At 35.6% G+C, this 13,131-nt stretch overlaps 1 protein-coding gene across 2 annotated transcripts; it reads left to right on the forward strand.

The window, feature by feature from the left end:
- The first annotated feature begins 19 nt into the window (after window positions 1-19).
- exoc3l4 (exocyst complex component 3-like 4) lies at window positions 20-12,639 on the forward strand. Of its 2 annotated transcripts, none has more exons than XM_057342902.1 (14): window positions 20-31; window positions 1,957-2,247; window positions 2,469-2,513; window positions 3,625-3,825; window positions 4,177-4,786; window positions 6,105-6,222; window positions 6,450-6,575; window positions 7,252-7,352; window positions 8,242-8,340; window positions 9,098-9,221; window positions 9,722-9,844; window positions 9,978-10,130; window positions 11,379-11,497; window positions 11,800-12,639. In XM_057342902.1, exons 2-14 carry the CDS (start codon window positions 1,971-1,973, stop codon window positions 12,014-12,016), a joined length of 2,313 nt encoding a protein of 770 aa, XP_057198885.1. In that variant the 5' UTR covers window positions 20-31; window positions 1,957-1,970; the 3' UTR covers window positions 12,017-12,639. The 2 variants fall into 2 exon arrangements, with proteins under 2 accessions (XP_057198885.1, XP_057198884.1); XM_057342901.1 differs by lacking the exon at window positions 20-31 and adding an exon at window positions 459-789.
- The last annotated feature ends 492 nt before the right edge of the window (window positions 12,640-13,131 follow it).

Below are 13,131 nucleotides of genomic sequence, written 5' to 3' on the forward strand. Positions count from 1 at the left end.
CTTCTTTCTTGCAAATGGAAGGCGTGTTCAGGTAAAGGGTCATTTAGGTAAAGCCATGTACTGTTGTTTTTAGGTTTTTTATAAGTGGTTGAATAGGTTGTTTGAGTTTTGAGAAGGTAAAGAAGCTCTCACAATACAAAGATTTGCCTCATCCCTTCTTTCAGTAGATTCTTTTCATTGTGTTCTTTTCTATTATCAGTCATTTCTTGTTTTATTACAGTCGGTTTCCATTTCACAGGGTTTCAAAGGTTAATTAACAAATATTGTTAAAGGTTAATAATTATTAACATTACTGAAGTAATCACAACCTTTTTTTTTATTTCTAAAGTATTTTTTTCATTTGAGGAAACACATAATGCTTTGTAATAACCACTCTGATTCATTTTTCCTTGAGGTAAGCACAAACGCTTTTTGAGAAATTGAAAGTAATGTGTAATCATTTTCTCAAGCAAATCAAAATCCGGAAGTTAGTAAAAAGACAGTGATTTTCGCAAACCTCGTCTTCCATTAAACTGTTTTGAACGGGTTGTTTGTGACCTTAAAATAAGAGTTTATAGTTCGTTTGATGGCAGCGCATGCGAGCTCTTAATAATTAACAATGCAGCTATTCAGTAACGTTTCAAGGTGACCTCTGTTATAAAACGGGGATGTCTGAATCTCACAGATTATTTCTTATCGGTTTAACCGGTCGGTGTTGTACGTAATGCGCGTGTTTATCGTTAATCTTGAAAGCGGAAAGTGAAAGGTATTCGCCAATTGTCCTAGACGTTGAACAAACCCGGACATCAGGTGAGTAAAGAGGCGGAGATTCGCAATGCACTGTTTACAAACAGCTTTATTCATATATTAAAAGTAATATTACAGTCGTTTTGTGTGCGTTCTTGAATTGCTTGACCTTCAACGCGACTTCAACATCTAATCGTGATCAGACTCGAACAATCTTTGTTGTGTCGGTGCCTGCAGATGCTTACGGCTTTAGTTTAGTCAAGTTTTAAAATTGTGTCTTTTGTGGTGTTAAATAAATGTAATGTGTCATTTTTACCGGGCTTGCCTTTGTGATAATGTTTAGATGACTTGTGACACTGCTTGTTTTGAAAGAGTCGATCAATTCAGTTCAAACATACACTCTTTCGATTTGTGTTGTCCCACTTTAATGCACTTTAGCACCTTTTTTTTTTAACCAAAATACGCTGATTGTAATATGTGATATGTAATGTTAAAGGACAGATATGGGTTTTTTTGTTTTTGTAAATCGATTTAGCCTATCTGACGTACTATTTGGGTCTAAAAATAAGTCTACTAAGAATAAAACATATAGGCTATTTAAATATAAAATTTGGATATGAACCAGGTAATATAGGCCTAGCCTATAGACAATGTAAGTATTACATCTTTTAATGACTTAATAACATATTTTGAATATATTTCAAGTTAAAACTGAAAACTATGTTACATTTGAGTTAAATCCTTAATACTAAAATATAATGATCAGCAAATGCGTCTAAACCAGTTTTAACAATCATTTCATGAAATTATATTCACTACATATTGTTAAGTTAAAGTAAAAGTAAAAACGTTAAGAAATATATTTTTGATTTCAGTGTCACAGTCCTGTAAACTCATAGCCGTGGTAATATTTTACTTATTTTACAGTAGTACTTTAGTAACTGGAGGTGTATTTAACCTAATTGTTTTGCAGAAATATTTGTCACACCATTATGTTGTTAATGTGGGTACAGGTCATTTTGTTGTCATGACAACGTACACCTTTGACACAATTCAACCCTGGTGAAAAAAGTGTTGTGTTTTCAGTAAACAACAAAAAAAGATGTGTCTGCTGCTGATAGGTTCAACACAGGCATTCTCAAACTCGGGTCGACACCGTTCAAACCTTGAGTTGTCATCTTGGTACAGTAATTTAACGTTTCTTTAAAGTTTTTGATATATTTTCTGCAGGCTTGATCAGACTGATGCATGGCAAAATGGCAGAAAGTGGACGAGATGAAGCAGATGGGGATAATGAGGTCAATGACCCATCGACATTGGATGCAGACGCACTTCAGACAAAATGTTTGAAAAATGGTGAAAAACAGACAGAAAATCCAGTGAAGGAGAAGTTTATAAAGTCAATCAGAGCGAGTTTTAGAGCGGTCAACCCTTTGACCTCTAAAAACAAAAGGCCAGAGGACAATAACAACGACTCAAACCAAATCTCGGATTCTCAGTTACGACCGCCGAAATCTCCAAGTAAGTCTTTTGTTAACTTAAAGTACAGTAAAGTACTGTATTGTACCATGGTCAGTGTAAGAGGTGAAACAAAAGCTTACTGTACTGTGTTACTTTTGGTAGTCAAAAATAACATTTTGCTACCTGATCCAAGATCTTCTAAAACATTTAAAACAATAGTATCTTTATTCGTTCAAAAGGCAATTTTGAGTTTTGCATGATTTGCATGTTTCTTTCAATAGGCTTGAGCACTGGATCACAATCAACCCTTACCAGAACTATGTCAGGTAAACCCTGTTTTTCAACAAATAAATTATGGAAAAACTACTGTGTAGAAGTTAAATATCAGTGAATAAAGTCAAAACAATGTTTAATGTAGTTAAATACTTAATAAGATTAAATAAGGTGTCAAAGGGAAAACAGATTAATGTCAAAGGTCCGGTTGAACGTGCAGTTTCTGCCAATCTCATATTAATCTTGAGTACCTATAGAGTAGTATTGCATACTTCGTATCTTCGAAGAGTCTTTAGTTTGATCACATTTATAAAAGATAGATAGGCTGACAGCTGTATGATTATTTCCGAAAACAGACGACCTCCTGGGGGTGTGCAGGGGGGTGGAACTACAGCACGAGCACACAACACATCATCGCATTAGCCCTGCATAACTGTTGATTCACTATAAGTTTGTGTTGTTTACATTATGCACGTACGCGCTGATTGCCAACAAAACACAGACATATGACTTAGTTTCACTTACCGCGTGCAGATTCATGTCCGGCATCTTTTGGCGCTGGGACTACGCCATCCATCAGTTTCAAACGATCTGTAAATCCAGCTTCATATCCACCGTTTATATAACATCCATCACTGAAATGCCGTGAACAAACAAACACACCTCAACAAGGTGTAACGAACTGCAGCTGCAGCCCACAGCGCAACCAATCTTGATGCAGTGCAGACAATCTTGATGGTAAGATGGTCTTCCTATCGCTCGTCGGTTGACGCGTGGGAGGGCTCTTTCTTTCGCCTTGTGGTGGGCGTGTTTTTCCTTGAGCATTGCCCAATAAGGGACTAAGAAAAGCTGTTACATAACAGGTTTTCAAGTTCGAAAAAAACTTTCCGAAACCTATACGAACCTTGTGGGAGTGTATCGAACACAGAAATACTACGCAATACGTCCAACTCGTTTTTTGACAAGTTGGTTAAGCATGAGAAGCCAGCACGTTTAACATTGTAAATAAGTCAGAATGCACGAAACAGCGTTAAATCACCCCTTTAATATTGGGTTTTAAATATTTTTCAAATAACATTGTAATGGAAGAATTGATCAGTTGTTTGTACACATACTGTAACAATCTGAAAGTTTCCCCACAGTAACATTTTTTGTTATGTTTAGATTCTGCAGTGATAATAACAGATACTCTGGTAAAGAGAGGGGGAAAGCTTAGGCAGAGTTTGGGTCTTGGCACCAAAAAACTCAAACTGGAACATCTAGAACCTGTCACAGAGGTTTTACCTGAAGAGTCTAGACCAGAGGTCACAGAGGAGGTCAGGGACACGTATAGTCTACCAGAGATTCCAACTGTTCCTCTGTCAGGTCAGTGTATTTATCTGCTGTGTTTGTATCACAAGTTTAAATAAATGTCAATTTAAACCTGTACATTTTAGATATATTTTACATTTCATTATTTAAACTTGGGTACCTGTTCTTGAACTTGAACCCAGGTCCATGTGAGCTAACAGCGTGTGTACAGCCCACCACACTACAGCTCTGCTTCTTTTAATTTAACAAAATTTATTGAACTTCAGTGATACAAATATTTCTTAGACGAGATGTGACTTCAGCTTTACAGCAACTTTTTAAAGGAGCAATGTGGCGTTTTAGTGGCATCTAGTGGTGAGGTTGGCAATGTTCTGCTTTTGTTCATCTGTATCTTATTTTGTGCAGTAATGGAGATTAACAAACTGATCGAGACTGACGTTTTGGAGGATGCTTATGTGAATCTGCTCTCCCTGCGTTTGGAGCTTCAGAAAGAGCGTCAGGCTCTGGATAAAGAAGATTGTCCCATTGAGCTCGCTCATAAAGAGAAAGATCTCCATCTGCTGTATAAGACACTTAGAAACAAAATGTCTGACATCGTACGCAGCTCTAGCGCCCACAATAAAGAGCTGTTGGTGTATGTGGCCTACATTATTCTGGAGGAAGAGAAGAGACAAGAAGAACCAGGAGCCTTGCCGGGATGGAGGGAGGCGTGGAGAGATGCGGTACGAGACGGGGTTAGAGACACTTTGAAGAAAGTTCACCTGGACAGCCGTGAAAAGAACATGTCATGGTTGGCCGTGCATCTGGGGCTTCTGGGTAAAGCGATTGTGGAGGATTTGAAGAGCGTTAAGACAGAACTTCTGAACTCATATCCACTGGACTTTAATGTGTTTGAAACATACATCTCCTGCCATCATGAGGTCGTGGAGGAGCATTTGAAGGGTCTTCTGGAAAAAGTGACCGAGCTGAAAGATTATTACGCTCTTCTGGATTTTATTATTCATCGCTACCCCAGGTGGGTGAATGACCTTACTTTTACTACAAAAAAGGCTTGGCTAAAGGGATATTTTACCTAAAAATAAAAAAATCTGTTATCACTTATTCACCCTCATGTCATTCAAAACCTGTATTTGACTCTTCTGTGGAACACAAAAGAAGATATTTTGAGAAATGTCTCAGTGGTTTTGTGTCCATACAATGAAAGCCAGTGTTGTTTGGTTATCAGAATGCTATTGTGTTCTGTAGAAGAAAGAAAGTCATACAGGTTTGGAATGACATGCGAATAAATGATACATTTTTGGGGATCCCTTTAAAGTTGCAGTAGTGGAATCTAGTGGTGAGGTTGTGAATTGCCTATGGCTCACTCCACCCCTCCCATTCGAAGCATTACAGTGGCTCACACAGAACTAAGATGTCGTCACGTTTTTGCTTCTTTGCCGAAGGAGATAACATTTACAAAATGCGCTCTGTAGACTACTGTAGAAACAACATGGCGTATTCCATGTAAGTGGACCCGTGATGTATGTAGATAAAAATAGCTCATTCTAAGGTAACACTTCATTATGTAAGGTCTTTATACACTTATGAACAAATAATTATGTATATTATATTGCATTTTTGTCAATAGATCCTGCAAAAAATGACACATTGGAACTTTAGGTCAGTGTTATGCAAAAACATATTTTTGTTAAAGAAATAGTTAATAATCTCATGGCCTATGACTCGCTTCTGATATACGATATTTTAAAAGAGATTATCCTGGACGCTCATTTAACCATAATGAAAAGGAAACAGGACAGTTGTTTATGCAATAAATGCACCATAAAACACACCATAGTTATCATAAAACCATAGATGTCCACATTTTTCATGCAATGTATTCATTGTTTTCTGAAGCCATGCTTTAAATAAACCCGATTTTTTTTCAGTGGTCCACGCCACTGTACTGTACCTCTCAGACATGCACATGTATACACATTTACCAGCATACATCACTAGAAGATTAAATGCCGATGACAAAACGCGTGAGAGCCATTCATGTTTTATTTGACCAGAATTGGCATATTAAACCAAGTTTCTTGAACTGCAGATTTTACAGTACATCATCAGGTTCACAGTTTACAAAACTATCAAAACAGATCCATTAATTTCTATTACACCAATTAAACTCCAGCAATGCTTACAGTGAGGTTTACTGTATGTACAGTACTTAAAAACCGAAGGATGATTTGTTTTGCTACGAGAATAATCCAGTCATGTTTAAAACCAAATATAAAAAAGTTTTTCTAAGAAATGGATTGTGTTTTAACCATGTGTAATTGTTGTTTCCACAGTGAGAAGATAATGGGCAGCAACGTCTTACAACCAGAGATGAATGTGGAATGGAAAGCTCTGCCATTAGACAAGGATTTTCTAAATCAGATCAAAACCAAATACTGCAGTCGCTTACAGGTGAATACATCAACATGTGTGATCTCTGTGAGAGGGGGGGAGGGTTTTTTGGGGGGGAATGTTGTCCCGGGCACTGATGGGTGTGGGCCTGATGTGGCACAATAAAAAAGACAAAACACAAAATATAATTGTGAATTTTATAGACGGTCATTGGTGACTGACATTATGATGTACTAGATGATGTACACTAGAACTAATACTGATAATTGATGTCATTTCTTTCCCAGACTGACATGAGAGCATCACTTGACAGAATTATTGAGCTGGAGAATGAGGAGATGTGGGAAAACAGGAGAAAACCCACTATTGATGAAGGACTCTACAGCTCACACATAGACATGGACATCTGGACGGTGAGACAAAGTGTCCAAATGGAAATACCGGGAAGTCCCTGTATTTCCGTGTGCATTGACACAGACTTCTGAAAGCTTTTATTTACCAGTGGAGGACATTTAAGGTCCTAAAGTGCAGGGGTAAAGAAAGTATTTTGTCAGAGTCAGGAAGCACATTTTAAAGGGATAGTTCACCCCAAAATAAAAATCTGTTTTTATTTTTAATCCTCGTGTCATTGAAAACCTGTAGACTCTTTCTTCTGTGTAACACAAAGGAAGATATTTCGAGAAATGTTTCAGAGGTTTTGTGTCTGTACAATGGAAGTCAATGGGTGTCAAAGTTGTTTGGTTATCAGCGTTCTTCAGAATATCTTCTTTTGTGTTCTGCAGAAGAAAGAAAGTCATACAGATTTGAAATGACTTGAACATCAGTGAAAGATGAAAGAATTTTTATTTTTGGGTGAACTATCTCTGAAAGTAAAGCCTTTCACAAAAAGGTTTGTTAAATAATGAAACAGTACGTGTATTGTTACAAACAGAAATACTAACCCGTGTGAACTTTAAAAACATAAAACAGTTAACAGGTTTACAAAAAATTGTTCTGAGATATAGACAGATACCAGTTGGTTTGATTGGGCTGCTGTAATTATACAAACAACATAAGGGATGAATTTACATTGTTTTTTTTGTTTTGTAGAATATTAAAGGGCATGTACAAGGCTCCAGAAGGATCGATGTGAACCTTGAGGAGAAGGTTGTGCGTTCCTGCTTGGCGGAACTGATGCTATTTCCAAAACGGTACTGTATGTAGTCTATTGAAGAACAAACACGCCAATTGAAAGTCCATATTTGTAGCTTAAAGCTTTGCAATCCTTCTGTTGTTTACATTCTATGTGGAAAGGACAATGAGTCTCAAGAGTTTCAAGAACATACTGCATTCAGTTATACAGCCGCGAAAAATGACTAGAGACTATTTTTAAAGACTATTTTCAGTCTTTCTGAATTGTGTTTAGGTGAAATTATCATTTTGAACTACTGACAATATTTCTCCCAAATTTCAAATAAAAATATTGTTTCTATTTGCATTTATTTGCAGAAAATGAAAACTGGAGAAACAGGTCAATAAAAGAAAATATGCTATGTATTTTTCCGACCTCAGACACAAAGAAAACAAGTTCAGATTCACTTTTAATCAATACAACAGTAATATAGTAAAGAAAAAATGTATGTGATAACCGGAATTTTTTTTCACATTTTATTTCATGTGTCTTGTCATGCTGACAGTCTTTCACATTGCTGTTGGATGACTTTATGTCACTCCTGAGGTTGGATTTTCTTGAAATTCAACAGACACTGGACTGGCCACAATACATCTAGAAATGCGGATTCATTTAGAATGGTCTCTTAATTTTTTCCACTGCTGTACATTCAGTTAACTCTACTCATTTGCCTTTTTTTGTAAACAGTAGGCTATACTTTCAGTTTTATTTTTGTAGAATATGTTTAGATTTCCTTTTTCCTCCCAGACCTGTTTAAAAGACAGGATCAGTTTCTGACTTGTGACATAAGCATATTTCTTTGTTGTCCGATTGCATTTCTTTTAATCTTTGCTTTCGAGATTGGCGCCTTCAGTGAAAAGCATACAGCAGTAATTCATGAAATGTGAATGTCTTTATTTTGGCTTTAGATTTGAGTCAGCGTTTGTTGAGTGGAACAGTGCTGTCTCTAACTCATCTTTCTGGACAGCATATCACATCAGTTATATCAACAGCTTTAGTGCTCTAAAGTAAGTCACTCTATCAGTTATGTACCCCACAATGCTTGTAATAATTTCTATTGTTACTTACAGGAGTTTGGGTGGGGTAGAAATAATATTTGACCAGCTATTCTAGTTCAAAGAAAACATTAGCTTAAATCTCACAAAGGTCAAACACTGAACGACACAGACAAACATATTAAAATTTGTGATGATTTGAAATGCTATAAAACATATTGAGCATAAAGGCATGCGTGTTACTTTAAAGCTGGTTTTACAATATGACACTGTGCTGCTGCTGGTGCACACATGCTTCTGCAGGTAGATCATATTGCCCTAAAGATATGCTACACAAACAATTCAACACGTGATTTCTGGGAATGAATGCAGTGTATAGCACAACCAGCCAGTTGGCAGGGAAAGTCCCAAACCGCTCTTGTATTCTTGCCTTGAGAAGATTTCTAATTAAATGTAACATTACTTATTTAAGGACATTATACCAAAACCAAATTTTGTATAAAGCAAGAATGTAAACCTTTTTACATGTTTAATACAATTCAGAATTAAACTAACAATAAGTTAACCCAAGCTACAAAGCTACAATATAAATCATAATAAATATTTGCAAAAATACAAATAAATGAGATGTATTAAGATTAAAAGTAAAAATATTTTTAAAACAAAAATACAGACATTTTCAAGTAAAAAAAAGTATATAGACCGTTGTAGATTCTTGTGCTGTAAAACACACATTTTAATATGATTTCATCTAAAATGATTTCTTCAGAGAGCACATGGAAGGCTATAAAGATAGTTGCCTGATTCCATTGGAGCAGGCTAATAAAGAGATCGATGGACTGACCAGCAGACTCAGTCAAACTCTGATGGAGAACTTCAAAACAGATGTCAAGGTGGGACAAAATGTGTCTGAACGTGTGAAACACACACAGTTATCACTGTAACTTATATGATGTGCTTTTTAGGACTTTCAATGCAAAGGAAATTGACAGCAAGAAATATATCTGGCTGTAGACTCTTAAAAATAAAGATGCTTCACGATGCCATAGAAGAACCTTTTTTGTTTAAATCGTTCTATAAAGAACCTTTAACGTCCAAAGCTTTCTGTTTCACAAAAGGTTCTTCAGATAAAAAGTAAGAAAGAGATGGTTCTTTAAGGAACCTTTGACTGAATGGTTCTTTGTGAAACCGCAAATGGTTCTTCTATGGCATCGCTGAACCTTTTAAGCACCTTTATTTTTAAGAGTGTACTTTGGGGTATAAGGCTATAAAAATCCCAGAGTTATTGCAACATGGCATAATCTTTGTGAATATCAGATTAGAAATTGAAAGATGATTGAAATGTGTTAACGTAGTGAATAAATCCAAAGTAACAAAGTGCTTCTGTTTGTAGCCCTTCCTCAGGAGACAAATGACAAGAAAATGGTTTTCATTTGATGAAGATTTTTCTCAGCTCATCAGTAGAACCAAAAGTCTTTCTGAACAGACCAAATACATGAGCCCAAAACATAAACAGGTGACACTCTGACCCTTCACACTTACGATACAATTTGTGGGACATCTATTAATAAACTGTTGACTTTACCCTTCAGCTTGTTAAATTAATCTCTCTTTGTGTATGTTTCTGTTCTGTCTTATTGAATCTTTAGGCTTTTGTAAATGAAGCTCACTTTTTTGTGGTGAAAGAATACATATCTCAACTCATGAAGAATAACTACTCATGCAAAAACCAGAAGAATGAGACAGCCGCTTCTAAGATCACCAGTCAGTGGGCCGAACTCAAAGAGATTTTTCAAGATATGGTAAATCCACAAAATACAACTTGATATGCCGTATATTTGTTATAGCATACACAATAAGAGACTATATGATTGAGTTGAGTGAGCTGCATTGCAATACATAGCTACTCAGGGCCGGCGACCTACAGGATCCCTATACACTTATCCACCAGCCAAGACAGTCAGCAAAAACTAAAGTTATAGCCAATTGGTGCAGTCTCTGAATGTAGGCTATAAAGAGAATAAACACTTTCCTGCAGCTGACTGCAGTCATTTATTTATGATGGTGCTTTTTTCCCAAAAGAGTAGAAAAGTGATGGCTTTGTTTCTGTGAAATTGTTGCAAAAAATAAATTAATCCCAGCTGCCATCATTTTTTTTATTTGATCATTTTAATAATATCATTAACTTTTTAAAATTGTTACATTTTTACAGTGTAAAAAATACTTTATTTATTCTAAAAGGTGGAGATGATGGGGGTGCTGTGAGGGGCCTCCAAAATAAATTTTGCCTAGGGCCTCCAAATGTTTAGAACCAATATGAGGACACGTCTTTATTATCCAGATTTTAGATGAATAATAAAAAGTTGAAAATATAAAGCAAAATAAATTGAAGTATGGATATTGTATGGTGTCTGAAAATGTTAAACAAAACAGAAATCTTATATTTTAATATAAGATGTATCTTGTATTTTATCTTGTACTTTTATCCATATTTTAAAATAAATACATATATAAATATATAGATTTTATCTTAAAAATAGCCACCTGTTGCCTAGAATATATCTGTGTGCATTCTGAGTATTCGCTCAATAAACTTCCAACCAACTTTTATACATTTTAAATAAATTCCCATGTCCGTCAGATACTTGCTGTTTTTTCCCTCACATTCTGGTTTGTCTTACTACAGTAAATAAAAACAGACACAATTTAGTTGTGTCTAGCATTTACAGTAGCTGTCAAGACTTTCAAAGGTTTTAAACATCAAACGCTGAACTTAATTGTACAGAAATTTCCGTTATTTCTTTTTACAGATTTTCCACATATAATGTAAAAAAACATTTTTTTAAATACAATAAAAAAATGTTCAATTACAGAAAAGACCTCAAATTTAGAAGAAAAACAGGGAAACTTTATTTCTGGCGGCCCAGCTGCCGGAAAATTTCTGTTTTTTTTTTTTACTGTGAAAGAAACAAATTTAGTTCAATGTGTCTAAATTCTGACTGGGAACAAATAAACATGATGCAAATATGTTACTGTGTCATTCTCCACAGAATTCCACGTTAGATTGGCTCCATCCAGTCGGGAACCAGCTGAGCAAGATTGTTGGATGTAAAAAGAGTGAAATAAAAAATAACCTACAGCCATTGGTTGAGAACTATCCTGACATCAGGTGAGACTCCCAGTCATGTATGTGTTTATTAAAGAATCAGTATATTGTAAAGGGAGATTTGCCTGTATTTTCATCTGTCTAATCCTAAAGTCTAATGATTTGCAACGGAATCATTTTTCTGTGGTGTGATGCTGCTTTTTTGCCGCTAGGTGTCACTCTCTCGTATGTCCCTACACTGCTGTCGTGTTGCCAGCATAAAAATGACCAAGTGACCTTTAGAATTGCAACACATCAGAATGGGAAATAATCAGTAGGGGGGAAGTTGTTGTTTGACACAATCTTATTGTTTCTTTCACATACAGAAAGAGTCATATGTCAGCGGTGCTGTACTTTCGAGGGGTCATCAGAGGTCGTGGTAAGCATATTGTACTGGAGCGACTGATGGAGCTGAAAAGGAGCATTACGAATGAGGGGAATAAAGAGCAGTTTCTCTTTAGTGAGATTCAAGCAGCTGTGAACACAGACTGCTTTGCTGGTTCACCATTCACATGTCTTCCTTTCATGGTCCCAGACAGTTAATCCAGAGAAAAGCATGGCAGTAGCCATATATCTAATGATATAAGCAGTAAGATATATTGTTTAAAAATCTCTGTCAAACTTATCTAAAATATGCAACGTTTGTGGTATATTATGTGTATTTTACCTGTTGTGGATGATATTTGAATACAGTGAGATCAGAACATACGTCTTGAACTGTTTCTTTTAAGTTACAATGTGAACTAGTTATAGTGTTAATAATATTAGTGATATTAATATTAATATATGAATACAAATTAATATATTTTACTAAAATGCAAGCTGTGATACACGTTCTCAAAACATGTTGCTGGGTATATGTGTAGGGATTTTTTTATCTGCAAGTTTATAATGCAAAATACCAAAAACAGCCATGCTCATAATTTGTAAATAAGATGTTATTGTGGTAGCCAGTGTGATTTTAATGAGTGATGAATGTAGAAGCCGCTCGTTTATTATATCATCAGATAATGTATAGTTAACAGTGATGTTCAGTTTAATACCAACATGCATGACAGACCTGTTTCAGACAAATATTCATTATAACCTGTATAAATGCTGTTTTTAAATATTTGTGAGCATTTTGTCATTACTCCAAAGGTAAAAAAATATATTTTGCTATGTGACAGTTGTGTGGATATACATTAATCTTCATTATTATCCTTGAAGTTTCTTTCATTTATTAGAATTCCCAATCAACAACGTAGAGAGGGTGCAGAATAATAAATGAAAAAATGAATTCAGAAATAGATTGAATGCATTGAATTGTTTAGATTTGATGCTTTTTATTTCCTGCAGCTCAAGGTTTTGGCTATGCCAAGGCTATTGTTTGAAAAATGTACAAACTAACCACAGATAAGATTTTGAAAGGTCAGAGGTCAGCAGAGATTGATGCTTTAACCTGATTATCCACTATAGTGGGGTGATTATGCAGATAACAGTAGAATAGAGCTTACTATATAAAGTTGAAGGTAATTTCCGAGGTTAGGATCATTTCCTCTAGTGTTATTCAAACTCCAAATATCGTCACTTTCACAGTTAAGGATATTTTCCAGTAAAGTCTACACAGTGTTGTGTAGGCTCAGGACTGACAAATCAAACAGACAGTTGCTGTTTAA

Source organism: Triplophysa rosa, linkage group LG9 (assembly GCF_024868665.1).
Source record: "Triplophysa rosa linkage group LG9, Trosa_1v2, whole genome shotgun sequence".
Lineage (NCBI taxonomy): Eukaryota > Metazoa > Chordata > Actinopteri > Cypriniformes > Nemacheilidae > Triplophysa > Triplophysa rosa.

Coding starts and splice junctions, on each gene's coding strand:
- exoc3l4 (XM_057342902.1), top strand. CDS start 1,971: ATGCATGGCAAAATGGCAGAAAGTGGACGAGATGAAGCAGATGGGGAT. Junction 2,248..2,468: donor ACGACCGCCGAAATCTCCAA/GTAAGTCTTTTG, acceptor TTCTTTCAATAG/GCTTGAGCACTGGATCACAA. Junction 4,787..6,104: donor ATTATTCATCGCTACCCCAG/GTGGGTGAATGA, acceptor TTGTTTCCACAG/TGAGAAGATAATGGGCAGCA.